The sequence below is a fragment of the Poecilia reticulata genome, chromosome 10 (genome assembly GCF_904066995.2).
Source record: "Poecilia reticulata chromosome 10, P_reticulata-male-v2, whole genome shotgun sequence".
Taxonomy (NCBI): Eukaryota; Metazoa; Chordata; class Actinopteri; order Cyprinodontiformes; family Poeciliidae; genus Poecilia; species Poecilia reticulata.
Genome location: NC_088839.1, coordinates 8263782 through 8284393, shown reverse-complemented (window position 1 = coordinate 8284393; position 20612 = coordinate 8263782). Strand labels below are relative to the sequence as shown.

Genomic DNA, 20612 nt, shown 5'->3' with positions numbered 1-20612 from the left:
GAACGCTTTAGGGAAACTAACTCTCTAACTTTCAGTTGTTTCACACATTTTTGTTAAGTATATGTTGATTCATAGTTTTGATGCCTTCAGTTTGAATCTACAATTTTCAGTCATGAAAATGAAGAAAACTGAATGAAAAGGTGTCCAAACTTTTGGTCTGTACTGTATATATATATATACACTTTTGTCATAGAACCCCAAAGAATTTAAAACTACTTTCACCCCTGCTTACAAGACATTTTTCCCATAAGTGAAATCATTTTCCATTGGAATAAGTATTTTTTTCTGAAATAGTAAGGAATTATTGACTTAAAACAAGCTCCTGTATTTTGCTGAAAAGTTAATTATAAAGTTAGTTTAGTGTTATTTTAAGTGTTGTAGCAACTAAACCAAAATTACTGGGTAAGATTTTGCTGTGAACTTATATATTTTTTTTTTATCAGTTTAAGACATTTTAATTTCATAATTTCAGATAATTGGATTTAGGACTTTGTACAGATGTGTATATAGAGCAAACATAAAATTTAAAGATGTAACTATTGCCGTTTACTACAAAATATCCACACTTATGCTAAAAGGACTACCTACAATCATTATAGCGTGAAAAATCTCTTTTTCTGCTGGTGTTTGTACGTTGGGTGGGGAACCAGGTTGTGGGGAAATGATTATCCCCGCTGGATTAATCATTTAAAGATAAAAACAAGTTTCTGGTAAGTCTGGAGCGGCCACACAAAAACCCGAGTTTCCATGTGATTAATGATGTTAATGATTTTCCTTCAGGCCGAAGTTGAAACAGATCATTTGTTCTGCCGCTGGAAACACAGAGAGAGGTAAAAAAAACGTGCCAGTTTATCAACTGACCTGCGTGAAAGTAACAAAGGAGAGCAGAAAACCCAGGAGTACAGTACGTCGGATTTATTGAAACGTATCAGTGGAAAAGCGTAACAGTCAAAGCCGGGATTTACAGGAAACGAGGTAGAGCAACCAGTCGTCTTGGATACAGTCCATTTGCTCTGAGTGACACTGTACGGTTTTCTTGTCCAACAAAGATCCTCAGACGCATACAGAGGTTTCACTCCTCATCCAGAATCTCATTTAGATGAATTCCTTTGAAAACCAACAATAATTTAAACATGAAGCACATTGTTTTTTTTACATTTTCTGCTCGTCCATGCCGTTTCTCTGTATCAGCTGAGAAATGATTAACGGTGCTGGCTGCCCACGGTTAAACAGTGAGCGAGCCTCGCATTGAGCGAATGTGTTCAGGTCTGCTTCCTCTGGAGGATTCCAGCTGCGGCGCTCTGGAGGAAGTACAAGGACTCAGGGTGGGGGGTGGACAAAGGTAATTTTGCGGGGGTGGGGGGATGGGGGGTAGGAGGAGGCTGCAGATAACCAGGGAACAAAGAATATGAGCATTCTGCGTCTGAAACAGAACCAGGGTTGGGATTCGATTGGAGCAAAGCAAGCTGACGGAGCAGGAAACTGACATTTTTATAATTGTCTCACCAATAAGCTAAATTGTTGGTTTTCCTTTTCAAAATATGAGTAGTTAAATAAATAAATAAATAAATAAATAAATAAATAAATATGCATGGTAATAAATAATTCATATAAACACAAACTAACACGCAGTTAAGTTGTTGGGTGTCCCAATGATTCTTAATTTAGTTTCTGTGAAGAGTCAGTGAAGCTTCCCAGAGCTCTGCGTCTTTGCTCTGAGATGCTGCAGCATGCATGAACTCCTGCGTCGACACACACACACACACGCGCACACACACACACAGGAAAGGGTAGGCACGACTCCTCCGTACTGTAAGACATGCAGCAGCGACTGGGTCTTCACCTGGAGACGACACAAACACAATTATTACATCTTCAAGAAGTCAGACGTTCTCATCGTCAAAAGTAAAACGATGCAAATAAGCGTCTTTTAAGCGTACTTCTGAAGCGTCCCTTCAAGCATGAACTTCCACTGAATAATATTTGTCCAGTTTACCTCATAAAAGTTTTATAAATCTAACAGACTGGGTTGTCCACAGTGACATTCTTTTATTTTGCATTAATGCTTAAACTTTGTGGTTGTGCTGAAAAATGGTAATCTTTTGTTTCTTTACAGAAGGAGACTGGCTAATATTCTAATATGATATTTCTCTCACTCTGTCTTTTATGGTTTATCAGATTCTTTTGTAGCTCATGGGAGTTAACTAAAGAACACTGGAGTAAAAGCTGAATTGTACAGGACAGATCTCACACTGAAAAGCTTTTGAAACTACCTTGGTCTCATTTATTTCTATCAAAAATAAAAACCTGCTATTTCAACATCAACGTGTGCACCTTGAAGAGCCACTGTGCATCCACGTCTTCAAATGTAAGTACAAGTAAACATTTTCCTCTCTATTAAATCATCAAAGTGAAAATGTGAAATCTTATCTCCATATTTTCTTCTTTAAAAATGATTTTGATTTCACTGAGCCTGTTTTTTTGTTTTTGTCCCAAAAGGCATCAACCTCTTCCTCATTCCTCATTAATGAGGGTGATTATTAAGCCTTCCCCCTGTGAGGAGCCTTCTCTTTGAAACACTTATACAGCTTTAAACCGCACTGCTCGCTGTTCACGTATGCAGACCTAAGCCGGTGTCCGGTGGCAGCTGTTCAGGCGTTAATATTACAGTGTAACTTAATGCTTCAGGCCAGGAGAGCGTGGGCCTCATCTCCAAACTACCTGGAGCTCCAGAAAAAGAGTCGCTTTATTTTATTTTTAAACAAATCATTCTTATTTGTTTTACTTTCACTGCTTCGTTTGTGGCAAAAATGTGAAAAATATTCTCACCTATTTGCTCGACAGCTCCTTCTTCATGCAGGATTTGAAAGAGATAAACTTCTCTTCTGCTTTAGCACCCTGAGGATGTGTGAGATGAGAGTGAGCGAGCAGGACATGATGACATTTTGCCCCAACAGATGGCAGTAGAACCTCAAATCAACATCTAGCCGGTGGCGGTGTGATCCAGTAACAAACACGCCACCGGCGGCTCCTCGCTCAGCCCATGGAGGAGAGGGAGGAGTGTGTCCCGTTTCAACTTTGGGAGGGACATGGAGGGCGTCTCACCCGGTCTCCGCGGTGCAGGCGGTCCTTCATGACTCCGATGAACTCCTTGTGGCTCAGTTTGCCGTCGTGGTCCTCGTCGAAGATCTTGAAGACGGTGTTGACCAAGTGGTGGCTCAGCTTGATCCCAGTGGCAACGTAAACCGCCCGGGTGAACTCATCTGAGAAAAAGAAAAGAGACGCCCTTCATCAAGAGTTCGCTAAAAAAAAAAGAGGGATTAACACCACAAAATAAGTTACTAGAACAAGACAAAACTTCAAATTTGAGTTTTTATGCATAATGTGTATTTCTGTGGCACACTGAAATGAATCAAACATTTTAGCAGCTTCTTAGGATTACTGAGACTTTTGCTACTTTTGCCTTCTGTCTGCAGAATGTTAATCATTCCTGGATGTTATTTCCTGCACATTTGAGGCCTCTTCAGCAGCCTGTCTGCCTCCCACAGTATGGCTGCTAGTGGTTGATTTGGGTCTGACAAGCAGCCATACTAGAGGGGTGTCAAACTCATTTTCTATTTGGGTCTTATCAGGATGGCCGGTTTTGGTGGGATGCATCAATGAAACCACCCATTAATGAGCTGTTAAGATATGAATATATGTCTCTGCATTCAATGAGAAGTTCTTGAAATGTAATTTCTAAAATCAACTCACATTTTTGTAATTTGGCAGCATATATACAAAAATGGCATCGATTTGATTATTCTTCAATAAAACTGAAGCAGTAAAGTTAAAACTCTGTAAGTTCAAAATGTGTTTTTGTTTGACTGATGTGACGACTCCGATCTTCCCCTGATTGACTGTCTCATCGTTTCCCAGGTAAAGTGGGCGTGGCTTGGAGTCAGTTTTCTGACTGGGAGCACTGGGAGCACTGGGACCAGCCTGGACGCTCCTCACACCAGGAGCTGCTCCTGCTTCCCCCATAGCAAGTAGTCCTGGTGTTTTTGTTGGGTTAGTTGTTTTAATTATGTCTAATTTGTTTGCTTTTCTTGAATTAGGTCTTGTGTCTCAGTTCTCATTTGGTTGGTTTTAGGTTGGCGTTCTGCCACATTTTAAGTAAGTTTGGTATTTTGCTTGTTTAAAACTTATGTTAATGTATTAAACACTTATAACTTTTCCCTTTAATATCGTTGGGTCTCCCTTTCTTTTCATGTCCTCGTGGGCCAAGTTGTGACAAATGATACCGGACGAGCCCCCATTTGTCAAACTCAATTTGAGAATATGAAAAATAAAATCTGCACTGCGAAATCAAGTATTTTATTTAAACTTATTTATATAAACACTTATTTTTGCCTAATTTCTGGTGCAAATATCTTGGTAAACTTGAAATAAGACTAACATAACTTACAAGTTACTTCTAAAAAGATATAGGAGTTTGTTTTACGTCAAAAATTGTTTAATATTCATGAAAGTTACACTGGCAGATTTTTTCATTTTTAACAAGACATTTTCCCATATTATAAGTGAAATAATTTGCCAATGAAACCAGTAAATTGTCATAAATATTAAGAAATTATTCATTTAAAACCAGCTCCTATATATTTCTGAAAAGTTCGAGTAATTCTTTTATTTTAAGCTCTGTAAAGAGGTTTGTACAAGAAACTAGACTAAAAATCCTTGCGTTTTTGCAGATTGATCAGTCCCATCATTGTTACAGAAGCTGTATTTAAATTCCAAGAAAACATCTAAAGCTTTCAAACACATTTTTCTTAAAAACTGGCATTAAAATGACGAGGCTGTGATCATTTACCTTGACCGACAGAGCGGTGGGCAAAGTTGTACATCTGCATGGCGATGGTGAAATCCTCCAGGTTGTTCAGGAACTGGAAGAAGGATCTGAACTCCTCGAAGCTGATCCCCTGAAAAACAGAAAGACCCGGAAATCGTACCTGCGCTTTTTATCCAGCATGCAGATGATGGAGCAGACGAGCTCCATGTGTCAACGCTCCTGCGAGAGGACGGTGCCAAAATTCACACAAAACATAATCGGGCTCCTTTCATCTCTCCAAAGGAATCCCTTTAGCGTGTGTGTGTGTGTGTGTGTGTGTGTGTGTGTGTGTGTGTGTGTGTGTGTGTGTGTAAGGGAAGTTTGAGGCTGTCAGATAGATAACACACCCAAACAGACAAAGTATACATTGCTGGATTTTCCCAGCGCAGTATGGACACGCCGAGCTGTCAGCAGCGGGGAGACGAGGGGGGGGGAATTTGAGGTGTTTGGGAAGAGGTCAGGCGGCTTGCAGACTTTTCTAAGGCAGATTAACCTGATACTTGAGTAAACAAAAACAAAAGTGATGAATCCCCAAACATCTCAGGCTCGGCTGATGACTCAAACGCTGAACCCATTGATGTCCACTCAACCATCCTGTGGCTACTAGTCGTTTCTTACCGCCGGGGGCTCAAAGGACAGGGGTGGGGGGGAACAGACAACACACAGCGCCTAACAAATGGAGTAATGACTAATCTGTGACGCTTTGCTGTTCTAACAACGCGGGGAAAAATAAAATATCACTTAGCGTGACGACGAGTTCCACTTGATTGTCAATGGAGATCTAGCAACAGGCTACTCGAGGCGGCTGAGGGGCTGCCGGCAGCTTTTTCACGGAGGTCAGGGGTGCCGAGAGGAGAGGCGCATTAGGGCGGGAAATGAGGCTGCTTCACTCAACAGCCAATTCACATTATCCAAAGAGACGGTGTTAAACGTTTCCACGTCCAGCAACACCAACACCTTTAGAAAACATTCAAATTAAAAAGGCAGAATGGAAGGAAATGCATCGCTTGTGTCTGATGAACGAAGTGGTTAGAGGTCGTTTAGATTAAAAAAAAAAGCTGGGTATTTTTTAATGTAAAGATTGGAGTCTCACAGGAGTTCAGGATAAAATTTATAATCTAATACTGTATTTAGGGGAGCAGCTATGGTTTTTCAGCACTTAGATTTGGTCAGAGAAGGACAATAAATCAATAACAGCATGTATATCAATAGACCAATAGATAGACCAATAGACCAATAGACCAACAGATCAATATCAATAGATCCGATAGAATGTTCAATGATTTCACTGAACTCTGGTCCAGAACCGCACAGCATTCTGGGAGATATAGGCAGAAGAAATGCTTCAGGTGTTCAACTTCTCACAGCCAGGCTAAGCAAAGATGGCGGCATCAGCAGCAGCGTGCTTTATGCGTAATCTATGGTAATCTGCAAAAACAACATATTTTTCTTCCGCTTTTCCGTACATGCCAGATTCAAAGAGTACATGGAAAAAAGTTTAAGCTGAAGTACGTCTAGCTAGACTCTAATTACTGCTGACTTATGGAGGGAGACGGTTGCACTTCACGGGTGAAAAGCACTGCAGTTGGCAATAAAACTAAGACAGATATTCATTTTTAAAATAATTTCTTAGACACATTAGCTGATATGATGGAACTCCACAGAAGAGAAAACTCAGTTTTTTACCTTGGATCTAATTTTTCACTTCTTAATTTGAGCAAATGAGGACCAGCAAAGTGAGTCTTAAAGAAAAGTCCCACCTTTTCATCTGGTATGCTGTGGCGTACGTTCTCCATGTACCCACTGACGTCGTCCACGTTTGTGTAGCGAAGAAGAATGCGAGCAAAGTCTTCCTCGCTGATGAAGGGCATGCCTTTGGAGGAAGAGAGGAACTCTATCTCGAGCACCTCTGTCTGCAGGTTGTCCATGAACCTGAATGAGCGCGACAAATACTTAACAGAGACCGATTTATGGCCTTACGGTGGAAAAGTAGGTAATTATTCTATCGAAGAAACGTTGAAGATTAAAGGTTTCTTAACTCACTTGTAGAAATCTTCAAATTTTAACTCGGCTTTGCCTTTTTTTCCAAAGAAGTGCACAAGCAGCGTCGTCTCCGTTTTCTCATCCACGTGCTACAAGAGGGAGTAAAAATGGTCACCACAAAGTATGGTTATAAATCTGGAAAAGCTCCGATTTAAAAATACAGCAGAGCATCACAGCTTTCAGCAAAGTTAACACCAAAAGAAATAGAGACATTTTCTATACAGAACACACAAAATGAAGTATTATTGAACCACGTAGACACCCTAAGCATGTTCAGGTTTCACTAGCTCCAATTTAAGGCTTTTTAAGATCATCATGAATAAAATTTATAACAGAAATGTACAAAATAAAATTACATATTTTATATAGCACGTACAAACTTTTTGCACAGAATGTATGCAACATTGTACGTGTTGGCAACAGAAGTGGCAAAGATGAACACCGCCCAGCCAACTGACTAAATCTACATTTAACCCTGACAGATGTAAAAAAAGCTAGCTAGCTAGCAAGGGTACATTAGCAGTTAGTTAGCAGTAGCCTCAAACGCCTTGAGCTACAGAATACAGTGAAGATGTCTGCATGTATGGAAGGCCAGAATGGACACAAATCACCACTTTTACTCCACGTCGAGCTAAAAAGTCCCACAGAAAATACTGGATTATGACTTTGGACGTCACAAAATACAGCAGACATGCTGTAAAAACGGCACTATTGACGCCATTGTAAGATTAACTTCTGAATGTCAAAAAACAACCCGTTTATTCAGGTCAATGAACGCCACTTCTTTTTTAACAGCGTTCAAAGCAGAGTTCAATGACCCAAATAAACAGCATAGTTTTCAGCCTTCAGGATATAGTCTTATGACGGTGTAAAAAGTGGAATTTTGATGGGATTTTTGCTGTATTTTATGGCATCCTAAGTCATAAATCTGCATTTTTTTGCGTGATTTTTCTTAGCCAGATGTGGAGCAGAAGTAGCGATTTGTGGCAATTTTGCAGTTCCAGATGCTTGGCCTGACAGACAAGCGAGAAAAATAAGCAACGTAGTATGAGATCAAATAGTCATGATACAACAAATTTAAGACTAGTGATTAACATATTTAAGATCAACTTACTTTTTATTATTATTATTTTTCAAGGCCTTAATTTTAGATAAATGAATTTAAGACTTAAGGACATGTGGACGCCCTGATGTTACAGGCACGTCAAGCTCCTCATGCTTGACGTGCCTGTAACACGTCAAGCATGTTAATAATAGTTAATAATTCAGAAATCAATCACTTGTGGGCATTTTTTCTCATTTCATGATCCAAACGCATGCCATGCTTCTAAACATGCCACACCCTGTGTGGATCCTGACTTAGTTAGGGAAACAATAACCTGCCATCAGTATTACCTTACAAAGCAGGAACATTAATTAGTCCAGTTTCTCTATGTGATCATTGAATCTTAAAGAGTCACCAGCTACCTCGGTGAGATCAGAGAACAGAACTTGACTCGTGCCGCGCCTGAGAACATCCCACATGCCCGGGGTCGCCGCATGCTGGGCGTCTTTTTTACGAACCTGTGACTGCAGGTGAAGCACAGCGGGTTAGGAGGATGAAACACATCTCGTACATGTTAGCACTTTAGAGGAAGCACAAAGTGAGAGGCAGGAGGGCTGAGGAGAGTGTTATTTAGCAATTTGCTAACAGTTAGCAATGACAACCTCCAATGTTTTATTCTGTGTTTTTACAAATCAGACCAACAAAAAAAAACACAACAAAAAAATCAGCAAATTAAGTTAAACCGACTGTCTGGAGAGCCATCATGTTTCACTTTGCCTTCGGTTTTATGATGGTGCTCTATTTTATTTCAGGACACCAGAGTAAGTGGAGATGAATTTACATGCTTTGTCACACTTTATCAGATTGTTTTGTCTGTAAAAACTTGGAAAACAGTGCACCATTTTTTCCTTCCACTTCACAATGAAACACAACGTTTTGTGAACCATTCAAGTTTGTAACAGTGAAAAATAATTTAAAAACAAACAAGATGTCATCGAGGGAGTGCGGGTTGCCTCTCAGAGCACAGACGCATGTGAGGCGCATGCAGGAGCAGCGTGGGTCTGACACGAGCCTGTTCTGCAGCGATGCGTGCAGCCTTTTGGCCAGGCGCCACAGCGTTAGCATGGCTAGCACATGTCCACACCATGCAGAGCACCAGGCCTGAGCGAGGCTTTGTGCAGCCTGAGCCCCGTCAGAGTCGTGATTGGATGCTGAGCTGCGACGTAAACGCGGGTTACCAAGATCTTTCCATTTGGAGCGCCGCTGTGTGAAATGGGGTTACACTTAGATCTGCCGCACTGTTTCTGCTCTCTCGTCTGCTCCACATGTGCCTCTTGGTGCAACAAGCCGCTATATTTTCCTCGGTGAAGTCATCATGCGAAATCACCTGGTTATTATTATCATTACAGTTTACTCGCTGTCAAACACAACTGCTGAGAATAATTTGGCTGTTATTGTTATGTTGTAGAGTAATTGGTATCTGTTTTCTGAGTGTGTGGTGAGAAACACAAAACTGTGATTTCCACACCAAAACAATGTGTGTTGGATTTTTTTTTTTTGTTCCTGCCTTCTGCTCAACATGCACACACAAGAAATCTGAACAGTTAGCTGCGGCTGACACCTCGCTTGATCTCCTAATTAATTATATTTACGCATCCGGTTTGGATTCGAATCCCTCGGAGCCTGATTCAAACTAGCTCTTTCTCTGCGCCTCACTGCTTTTTTAGCAGAGATTTACAGCGCAATCCCGCAACTAATTGCGTAACAACTCACTCTGTTGCCCCGATGTTGCCCCCCACCAATCCCCTACCCTGTCCTGAAACAGCCGAGGGGGAAAACCCAGCCGCGGCACCGGAGATGGGCCTGTCGCTGAACGCGTTCTGGAAAACATCTGACTGAACTCTGGAGAAGTGCCTGAAATAAAGTAGCAAGAATTAAAACCAAAGCCTTCGTGCGTTGCTGATGCTTCCTCTTCTGACTTGCTGGCAGCTTCATGGTCAAACCCGTCTGAAAAGGTAACCTGAACCTGAATGCCACAGTAGCTGTGAAACATGTGGGTCCAGACAGAAACAGTGTCAGTCTTCAGCAAGAGGAGGGAGGCGTTTTGAAGTGGAATCTGTTGCCCAGTGTTGTCAAAAGGTGAGAGCATAAATCATCGGTATTGTATCTTCTGCTCTACCACACACGCGCGCACACACACACACACAGAGGCAATATGTCAGGTGATATTGATGTTCAGGGTGATATATTTTAATTTCAGCAAATGCAGTTGAGGTTATCTTGAGTTAACAGGGAGAAGTGCGGATGGTGTCAGCTCGAGTGTTTTCTGTCATTCGCTCAGATTGGGAAGAATGGATCCAAAAAAAGAGAAAAAGCCATGCAACAAGCAGAACGGTTCATTTTCCTTCACGGGGAAAAGAACAATACATACACTGTTCGTCTGGGATTTGCGGTCACCGTAAAGCTGCAGGCTCTAAAATGCAAAGGAGAGAAGCAAAGTCAATGCATTTGTCAAAACAAGGATGAGTTTTCGAAGCCGTCGGACCAATTTGACGGGACTTTAAACGTCAGCCGAGATTAGAAACGGTCCCAAGTTTTCCTGAATCCACCAAAACCCTTCCGCTCTCAGGCTTGTCTCCCGACATGTTCCCAAATCTAAAGTGCCCTTTCTAATGATCTTTTTGATACTCATACGGGTGTAAGACTCATTCTAGGCCGTCCAGAGATGCTAACGTTTGCCCTGGAGGAGTGAGCTCCGCTGCGTTGTTTGTTTAGCGCGATAAGACCTCAAAGAGTATCTCTTATCGCTCTGCTCAGCCCGTCTGTTTACATCCACCTGCATGTAGCGTAAGAAGGCCTAAGGAGATAAAAGCCTCAGGCATGTTTTACCCTGTATGACCACAGTCACCCCAGTGCAGCCGCCGTTCCCTCCAGGACGGCTGCAAGTTGATGAAAGAACTGTTCCGGCGTGGGATCGTGATAGGATGCTACCTGTGCTATAAGTTAATTTTTCTGCAATGTTCTTGCACCTCAACAGTCAACTACTGTAACATGGAAGCAGATAGGAACCACAGCAACTCAGTCAGAGGATGGTAGCAGGGCCGGCCCAAGTCTTTCTGGGGCCCTAAGCCTCACCCTAGTCCCCCCATAAACACGGCAGATGTTTTATCATCCCTAAGCTACTCAATGTGTGCAGCATACCCGCTTTCATTAGCATCATTTGGAATTAGCTTACATCATACAGGTGTTAGTATAGCTCTTGATTTTAACTTCACAGGAGTAGCAAACTAAAATAAAAATTAAAAAACATTTTTGGAAATTTAAAAACAGAACGCTATTTAAGTGACAAACACTAAGTTTACAGTAAACATGTTTGATATCTTATATTTCCCCAACAGTAGCAACAGGCAATAAGATTAAGAGATCAACCCATTATTTGTGTCCGAACTATAAAATCATTATAGAAATAATGTTTCCATGTGTAATAGCACCAAAATGGACAAAAACTTACTTGTTCCTCCAGCCTTTGAACGTCATCAGCGACTTCTTTTCTGTCCTTTTTCTTACGGAAAATTTCCTCCAGCTAAGAAAGGAAACAAACATCAAGGAGAAGTCGGTATAGAAGACTTTGCTGTCAAGATGAGGTCTATATGGAGCTACATTGGGGCCATAAAGTTTGTTAAAAAGAATATAAAAAAGCTGACACTACAAAAATTTTAATAAGATTTTAATTTTTGAAAAATTATTTTGAAAGTAAAAAAAGTTTGAAATAAAACTATTGAAACAAGAAAAAAAAAACATTGAATTTGAAGTTATTTTTAAACATTTTCTCTAGTTTCACATCCGTTTTCAAAAAAAAAAAAATTTAATCAAGTATCTTCTTATTTCAGCTTTTTCCCTTCTATTTAACAAACATTATGGCCCCAATGTAGCTCCATAGATCATACCACCAAGAACTCCCGTTTGTCCACCATTTCGTTGCCATCTGCATCGAACATGTTGAAAGCGATCCGAAATCCTGCGTGGGGCTCTGCCATTGAAAAGAGAGGAACAACTTAAAGCATCAAGAGCTTTGTCAGCATCATTGTGCTGGACTCGGTCTGGGTGAATACTGACTTGTTAAAATGCAGAGCAGAAACAGATACTCTGTGTAACTGATGGCACCTGGAACAAAGAGAGGAGGGGGGGAAATGAGGCTAAGCATGAAACAAAAGCCAGAATGTTCCCCCTTATTTTGCGCCCGGGGCGGCATCGGGTGGCATTAATCGGTTAGCCCAAGGTGTTTACAGATGTTCAAAGTGAGTAAGCCGTCCACAGAAACAAGGGCACGCCTCCAGACGTAAGTAATCTCCTGATAACATCTTAAAAGGTGCCTTTTACCTCACGCTCGGCGTTCCCCTCGCACAAACACGAGGCTTTTACAACCGAGCCAACCCGTCAGGACGACAAAAAAAAAAAACCCTAACAGGTTCTGTTGGGCGACGCGGTGTGATACATTCTCTGGTGATCAGTCACTGATTGAGGATGGCCGATTCGGGCCTTTGTTGCGCGACACGGAGGCTGGAAGAGTAAAGTGTCAGGGAGACATCTCAGCCGACTCGGGGAGGCTTCTCCCTCCTGCCTCTGAAAGCATTCCCAAGCTTTTGTTTGCGGGGGATGATAGAGAATCGAGCGCAGATAGTTCCGGGTGACTGACCGGGGTGTTATGGGAAAAGAGCTCTGGAACGGAGAAAGACAGAACACCCAAGAGAAGAAACGACAATACAAACAAAATATGTCATTTGAGGGAAAACGGTGTTGCTGTCATACGCTCTTATAAAAGGTTTTCGGCTTTTAATTGGGCAAATTTTATTAAATAAATAAAAAACTCCGTTATAGTTCCTCTGTTGACAACATATCTCTCTCTACCCGTCACAGGCTCTGGAGCTTAAACTTCAGAAGAAATCTCTTAAGATTCCTGCCATGTCTCCATACCACACACCTTCACTCCGCCTCTCAGCTCAAGTAGATGTTTTCAGACAATACAAAGACAGAATTCCTCAGAAACACTTCATACGGAGTGGCAGTCCCGGAGATGTAATCCAATGCTATTCCCTGGCTTCGTAATGTCCGCGGTGGCCGACGGGACATGTCTTGACACAGCAGGGTTCAAACAGCGCCCTCATTCTCTAAAGTAGCGCTTTGTGCGCAGATCAAGCCAATTTTTTTTCTCTCTCTCTCTCTTTTTTTTTTTTTTTTGGCCTGACAAAGCTGTAGTGTTTAACAGCAGGATTAAAAGTCCCAAATCCCGGCATCGGCACTTAGCTAAAGCAACAGGGGAGAGAGCGGAACAGTTCACCTGAGACACCGAGGATGACGGGGGAAGGTGAAGCCCAGGTGGGAGTGCTTAAAAGGAGTTTCGCTCATTTTACTGCTGAGTTCATGTAAAGACACTGTGACAACCTGCATGCAGGGGAAACTAAAGTATTTTCTCTGTTACAAAAATGCTTTTTAAAGCCATAAAACCAGATTACTGAGGACGTTTATTGACCCAAAACAATCTAAATCCAGAGACATCATGGCTGCCAGTGTCAATGAGCAGAGTTGGATAGTTACGTCGTTACATCTACTCAATTATATTAACTTTTTTGAAAAAATTTACTTCTATGAGTATTTTTAAGGTACACTGAACTTTTTACTTTTACTTGAGTAATTTTGTTATGAAGTATTGTGACTTTTACTTGAGTAAAATTTCTGGATTTTCTACCCACTGAATGAAAAAAACAAACATGTTTGAACCAAAAATTCACATTCAAATATTCTGTTTTTGTTAAAGTTTCATAAGTTACTTATTGGGAAAAAAATGATTTGGGGGGAAAAAAATCCTTTGCTAGCTTTTTTTTTTTTTTTTTTTTTTGGTCTTAAAAATACCAAAATTGTATCTTAACTTTATATTTTGATCCGTCTGATGATGTAATATTTAAATATTAAAAGTTTGATTATTTGATCAGTTATTCAGTACAATAGTACAGCTATTATGTTGATAGAAGAAAAAAACGGAGTGAATTTTCACCAAAAACTCAGAAATATCTAGGTTTCTAGAAAAAAATCTTGAAACCTTCTGAGTGTGAAAGTTAAAAAAAAATGCTAGAAAATCTCAGAAAATTTGTGGAGTTTCAAAAGTCAAAAATTGTCCAATATTAGTTTTCAAGACTCACAACTTGGCAGATTATCATTTGAATCTCGTTCTTGATTTTGCAGCTCTAGCTATCCAGGGCCATCGTGTCCTGAAAGGTGAACCTCCGCAAAGGCAGTTATATTTATTATATTTAGTGGAATCAAAGTAAAAGGGGCCGAAACAAACCCAAACTCCACGTTTTTCAAATCTTTATGTTGAAACTCATGTTATTTTTCTTCCATTTCACTAGGCTACACTATCACATACAACCCCTAGGTGGCGTATACTGAAAATGTGAAACAGGTCAAGGAGTATTAATACCTTTCCCAGGTGCTGCGGTAACGTAGCAGGTGGGTAAAATGAACAAAACTCATTATCATAATAGTGAAATATTCTCTTGTCTTTTCCATTTTGGAGAGAGAGCTCTTCCTCTGTGTTATCTCATCTTTAGACTCCTGGGAAACAGAAAAGTCCTTGATTACAAATTAAAAGCTCTTAGTCTAATTAACCTAAAAAGGTAAACCATGTTTAAGGACTCTTCAGTTGATTTGGTTTATTTCAGTTTTTCTACACTTCATTTTTGTGCATCTTAACATTAAACCCTTGCTTCTTTCATTTAAGGTCTAGCTGGGAATATCTACAAGCAGACTGAGGGAGAGATAAGACAGCATTCTGCTGTGGATCCCAGACATGCACGACAGCAGAGACTCCTCTGAATGAGGCGACCCCGACAGCTTAAAAAAAAGTGCAAACGGGAATTATTTACATTGGAGGGATTTGTGTCTGAAGTAAATCACGCGAGAGGGGTGGGGGGTATACCTCGTTCTCGTAGGTTTCTGAACAAATTGGATGATCCTTTCCAAACAGGCGGAGTATCCGACAGCACCTTGTCTAACTCCTGGGGAAATAGAAGAAAATCCCGGATCGCTGAGTAATCCCAACATTTGTCGACGTTTGTCAGCATTACAGTAATTACAGCTGCTTTGCACAGATAAAGAGGAGATTCAAAAGCTTTGATGGAGTCAAAACTCACCTTTTTAGTGAGGGACTTCCATCCTCTCCTACCTGAACAAAGAAAGAGTCAAAGTCAATGTTTTGGGTTGCAGAGGAGGGGAAGAAACAAAAAAGTGAGGGTTATAAAGAAATCTGTGAAGCAAAAGTGAAAACAGGTGTTTGCATGGACAGAAACACATGCTGCGGATCACGACGAACACATTCCAGTGGCCTGTAAAAGCAGCAGATAAGAGAGGTGTGTCGCTATTAAAAAAATATCTGACTGGGAGGTAACTTTTAATAACATTAACAACAACCTTCTAGGGAAACATTTAAAAGACAGAATCAATTTCTATCCTTGTTTCCTAAGCTGAAAAACGTTATGTGAACAAATTTTGCGACAAAGTTTTCAAAAGTAGTCTTGTGATTTTCCTTTCCCTCCGTCTATTTCGCCCTCCTGAACACCCGCCACAACACCGCCGTAAAGGGCCATAACTATCATTTTACGACAAATGAGCAATTAGCGACGTGACGATAATGAGGCCTTACGTGTTATAGTGCTGTTTGCTGTTTGTCGGGGGAAAGCCCCACCCAGCACATTACGGCCGGCCACACATCACAGGGCAAAACTGTCTTATCGTGACATTTACGGCATCCGCGCAGAGTAATTCGCTCTCTGTGGGTCCCTGCAAGTTTGTTGCCACATAAATGAGCCATAAAAGTAGGGTTGCTGGTTAAGATGCCTATCTTTATGCAGGTGTTATGACTGAAGCACTTCAAGCCCTGACTTATTGTCCGACGACACTTCAGAGGCTCTCAGCAGCAGGAATGTTCCAGGAAGCAGCGTTTGGTAAAACTGTTATTAGAGCGTTGCATAACTAAGGAGGGTTGGGATCTGTTTTGATAGAGGTATAATTAGGCAAACGGGAGTTGACAGTGGACACTTTACAGCGCCCTCCTGAAGTATCCACGCCTCTTGAACTTTTGGAACATATTTTAAAGAGGCAGTGTTGTGTAAAATTGATGTTTTTTGAGCTTTACATCATGTTATAATGTTGTTATCTCATCCAAAACATTCCTGGATGGTTGCTTTGATACTTTTGTGCTTGTTTGAGAAATCCTTTAATATCTCGTGTCAACCAATCAAAAGGCTTGGTGGGACAGATCAACCCTCCCCCACAGCTCCTTCAGACTAGCCAGCAGCAATTAGCTGAGCATCAGCTGAGCTCGTTAGGAGCTGCTTCTCAGCTCAATGCTGGTAAAAAGTTGTTAAAGGGTTAATAGAGGAGCCAAGTTGATGACTTCCTGAAGGCGGAGTTTCAGAAAGAGCGGGAGCTTCTTAAAGAGACAGAGGCCCAATTTCAAGGAGTTGAATTATGAAGTCAAATTTCTTTTAAATCATATATATAACAACAGAAGGTAACAGTTGTGCTACAAAATGGCATTATATATGTGGCTGGAAAACACAATACAGCCTCTTTAAAAAATGGCTGTACAATTATTTTTAATTACATAAACTGCTGCGATCATTGCTTTGGTGTACAGCAACAAGTACTGTTGCTTAAGTCATACTTGATATATGTAGCATTTTTGTAACAACTGAAGGTAACAAAGTTACTTGATTGCTACAAAAAGTGTCATAATACTGCCCCTTTAGCATTATAACCAACAGAAACAATGTATTTTAATTGAGATTTTTGCAAAAGTAAACCTACAATAGTGCTTGATTGGATGCCAGCCAAAAAGTTCAACTTCTTTTTAATTTTTGAACTCTGTACATAAAATGATAACACCACATTGTGTTAAGTGAGAAGAAGAGTTTACTATCAGTGAAATAATCCCTATCTTGGATAGAGGGCTAGATGAGGGCACATCATTTACATTTTAGCTGACTCCTGTATTTAGTTTATCAGTGGGGATGAACTGAGTGCTACAGGTTTACTCACTCCTTGGTTCGTTCAGAGTGACGGACTCAATGAAGTTTAGAGGAGTCATGTAGAGCTGGCCCTCACACTCCACTGAGCTGAAGAGCCGGAATCTGTTTTCATAGGTCGACATATAAACGTCCCCATCGTCCAGGTCGTAGGTCTTCGCCTGGAAACACACACAGCGGGGAACATAAGCACCTGATAGGCCACTGATTTTTAAAACTTCTCTGCGTACAAAGAATGGAGAGGTCTGTGGTTTTCACTGATTGTACAAATCACAGAAAATATTATGCATTTTATTGCATGAAATATGTATTTGATCTCCTACCAACCAGAAAAACGTCTGGTTCACAGTTTAAGAAACCCTCCTATCCTCTACATTACCTGTAGTAATTTATCTGTTTGAACATTTAGTCTGTATAGAAGACACCTGTAGTAAATCAGATTCCAACCTGTACACCAGGTGTCTCCAACCCTAGTCCTTGAAATCTACTGTCCTGCAGATTTTAAACAGAACCCTGCTCCAACACACCTCAATCAAATTAATGGCTCGTTATCAGGACTTCACCGAAGTTGATAGCATGCTGAAGACATAATTCAATTGTCTGATTCAGCTGGATTACAGCAGGTATACATCAAGAACCTGTGAGACAGGAGATCTTAAGGATAAGGGTTGGAGAACCCCATTCAACTTTAAAGGCAACATCAACGAGTTGTCTACGGACACCAGAGGGAAAACTGTAGACCTGCACAAGGCTGGGATGGTCTACAGGACAATAACTAATTCTGGTATAAACTTCACTCACCATGTTTGGAGGAAGAAGAAAAAGAAGAATGAGTACAGTCTCAAGACCACCATCCCCAACGTGAAGTATTGAACAGTCATGCTTCACGTTTTTCTGAAGCATGACTTTTCTGGTAGATGGGAGCATGTACCATAACATTCTGGGTAACAACCTCCTTCCCTCATTGCAGATGGGTCGTGTCTTATAGCATGACAGTGACCCACACCAGGTTAACTCTGGAGTGGCTTCGTCAGACAGAGGTCCTGGAGTGACCTAGCCAGTCTCCAGACCTGTACTCAACAGAAAGAAAGTCTTTGGAGGGAACTGAAACTCTGGTTTGCCCTGAACGCTGAAAGATCTGGAGGAGATGTGCAGGAATGATCCCTGCTGCCGAGTGAAACCTGGTCAACATCTACTGGAAATATCTAACTTCTGTAAGTATTTACTGCCAGCAGTAAATACTAAGTTCTATTTCTCCATTGTACCATATTCAAACTAATTATTCAAAAATTATACATTATTTTCACGTTTTTTTTCTGAAAATTCTGTCTCTCAAAGTTGTCGTATATCTACAATAAAAACGACAGACCTCCATTCTTTGTACGTGGGGAAACTTGACGCATCCGTAGTGCATCAAATACTGATTTTCCCCACTGCACAGCTCATAGAAACACTGTCTCGTTTCAGCGATAACACTGTCTGAAAGATCCACCTTACAAAATCCCCTGAAGCTTTCCTTGTCACGAAATGCCTCTCTTGGTCCAGTAATGGGCAGCATGCCTTCTTTTTCATCCTAGCACAGTAGATGTCCCTACAACTGCTCTGACCCAGCCGGATCAGTCGGCTGGATTGGTGAAGACAGAGTGGATCTCTCTGTCAGGTGGCCCACCGCCAGATCCACTGGGCACACTGCAAACACCTAGGGAATGTGTGCCCCCCTCTGCTTAACCATTAAACCCCCTCCTCTAGACACTACCCACCCCATCTCTTCAAATATCAGGCCCTCTGCCAAGCCAGAGTGTCCAGTTTCTTGTGTCCCTGGATAGCTTCTGTGTAAGGACATCGGGCAGCAATCCCCGGCTCATACCGACTAATATCCAACAAGGAAACTGTTGCTCTGCAGGGAATTAAGTGTGCATGCTTTGTTAGTCCCCGAGCATTTTCAGCTTGTGCCAGAGCTTTGGTGGATCTTATCTAATTACGCGGCTACACGAGTTTGGAGAAATAGTGCAAAGAGTTCAAATAGAGCTGTAGAGCACCATGTAAAGGTTTTAAAGATGGCCGAAACAGACTGTACAGCTGATGTTACCACTATTTTATTCTGTTCATGTGTCTATAAAAGGCCTTTTATGAAAACTCTAGAGTTCAACATACAGTTAGGTTTGTATGTTGGGAGGAAGGACGCTGGGTTTACTTTGTTACTGAATCAAGGTCAGTTTTTTTCATGACATTTTTGCTTACTTTTCCTACACAGTAATAATACCCGGACGGTCTTAGGCTGAAATCTTTACGCTGTAAAACAATAACCACCCAATGACCATCCCACAAACACTTGATTGGACTCAGATTTAGGATATTTGGAGATTAATCCCACACTCTAAACCTGTTGTTTTGACCCTCTAAACCATTTTTTCGCTCCATTGTGGCAGGTTGTAAAACCCTACTGAAAGAGACCACAGCCTCTAGAGATCAGTATGCTTGATTGGTCTGGAACTATGCAGACCTACATGGAGCAAATCCCGATGCGCTGTGCATTCTGATTAGACCTGTATACAATAAACAATAAATCCATTAACAAATTATAGTAAAGTGCAGCTAAGTTTTTTTCTAGCTAGCAAATAATCAAAGTCTATTTTTAAAAAAATAGCTGTGCAATCATTTTATGTTAAATAGTTGCTCCAGTTATTGTGTTCTAGTACAGCAACAAGTATGTTTATTGTTTAGCATCAATGTAAAACTTATCCTCCACTTTGACAGTTATGTGATACAGCATATCCATCCTCCAATGAAATGACATGTTTTGTATATTGATACATCCGGTCTGAAATATTTTTGTTTTAGAAACTTTGAGCGATTAATGTATAGTGCATCAGTGTAATACTAAAACATCAGCAGTGTCTCCGCGTGTCACCTTACTTGTGATGTTTTGTCCATTTCCGGTGTGAACAATGTTTACAAAAGCGTCAGGGATTCAATAAAAACCACTTGGTCACGTGAGCTCTGATGACCGTTTAGTCTTTTCAGCACCAAAGGTCGCGGATAGCTCCCGAAAGAGACAACAACCAGCCGAAGAAAAGTTCACCTCATCTCCAAAAAATGTGATAGCCGATAAAGTGCTGCTGTCGGCGTTCAACTCCAGACTGTTTCGGAGTTGAACGTAGTCAGCTGCGTGACGGACGTCCTCACGGTACCTTATCAGCAGCAGAGACGGTCGGCAGCGCCAGATGTACGAGCCGAGCCTCGACGCGGCTCCTCGGTTTCACACCGACCAGCGAGCCGCAGTAGAGAGCCGCAGCGCCGCCCGCGGCTGCGACACAAGCGCCGGCTGCGACCACCTTAAGCGTCCTTCTGCCATTTGACGGTGTTTGCTGAGGAAGCGCTCCGTTCCTGAGAGAAGCGACCAGCCTGCGCAGTGCGGCGGCCATGGTTGTTTATTCTGGCTCTGACATCTCGGACATCGCGAGAAATGGTGGGGACGCTGAGATGAGACGAGATGAGGGGCGTCATGTAGATTCAGCGCTCATCTAAAAGCGCTACTTCACTGCTTTTAGCAACTCTGGACTACCTGCTAATC

At 41.4% G+C, this 20612-nt stretch overlaps 1 protein-coding gene across 4 annotated transcripts; it reads right to left on the bottom strand.

Annotated features, from left to right (window-relative positions):
* Nucleotides 1-900: 900 nt before the first annotated feature.
* micu3b (mitochondrial calcium uptake 3b) lies at nucleotides 901-20463 on the bottom strand. Of its 4 annotated transcripts, none has more exons than XM_008419695.3 (15): nucleotides 20230-20463; nucleotides 17052-17199; nucleotides 15146-15177; nucleotides 14932-15010; nucleotides 12072-12119; nucleotides 11903-11985; nucleotides 11467-11538; nucleotides 10387-10428; nucleotides 8378-8479; nucleotides 6911-6999; nucleotides 6628-6799; nucleotides 4850-4958; nucleotides 3106-3263; nucleotides 2830-2898; nucleotides 901-1843 (listed from the first exon to the last, which is right to left on the bottom strand). In XM_008419695.3, the coding sequence occupies exons 1-14, from the start codon at nucleotides 20461-20463 to the stop codon at nucleotides 2830-2832; spliced, it is 1437 nt and encodes a 478-aa protein (XP_008417917.2). In that variant the 3' UTR covers nucleotides 901-1843. The 4 variants fall into 4 exon arrangements, with proteins under 4 accessions (XP_008417917.2, XP_008417920.2, XP_008417919.2 ...); XM_008419698.3 differs by lacking the exon at nucleotides 20230-20463 and adding an exon at nucleotides 19955-20081; XM_008419697.3 differs by lacking the exon at nucleotides 8378-8479.
* Between the last annotated feature and the right edge of the window lie 149 nt (nucleotides 20464-20612).

What these genes read in the sequence shown, in the direction of transcription:
- micu3b (XM_008419695.3), bottom strand. Translation starts at nt 20,463, where the DNA reads ATGGCCGCCGCACTGCGCAGGCTGGTCGCTTCTCTCAGGAACGGAGCG. An exon ending in GGAAGTCCCTCACTAAAAAG is followed by an intron (nt 15,011 to 15,145) that starts GTGAGTTTTGAC and finishes CTATTTCCCCAG; the next exon opens with GAGTTAGACAAGGTGCTGTC. An exon ending in TTCAAAGGCTGGAGGAACAA is followed by an intron (nt 10,429 to 11,466) that starts GTAAGTTTTTGT and finishes TTTGCATTTTAG; the next exon opens with AGCCTGCAGCTTTACGGTGA.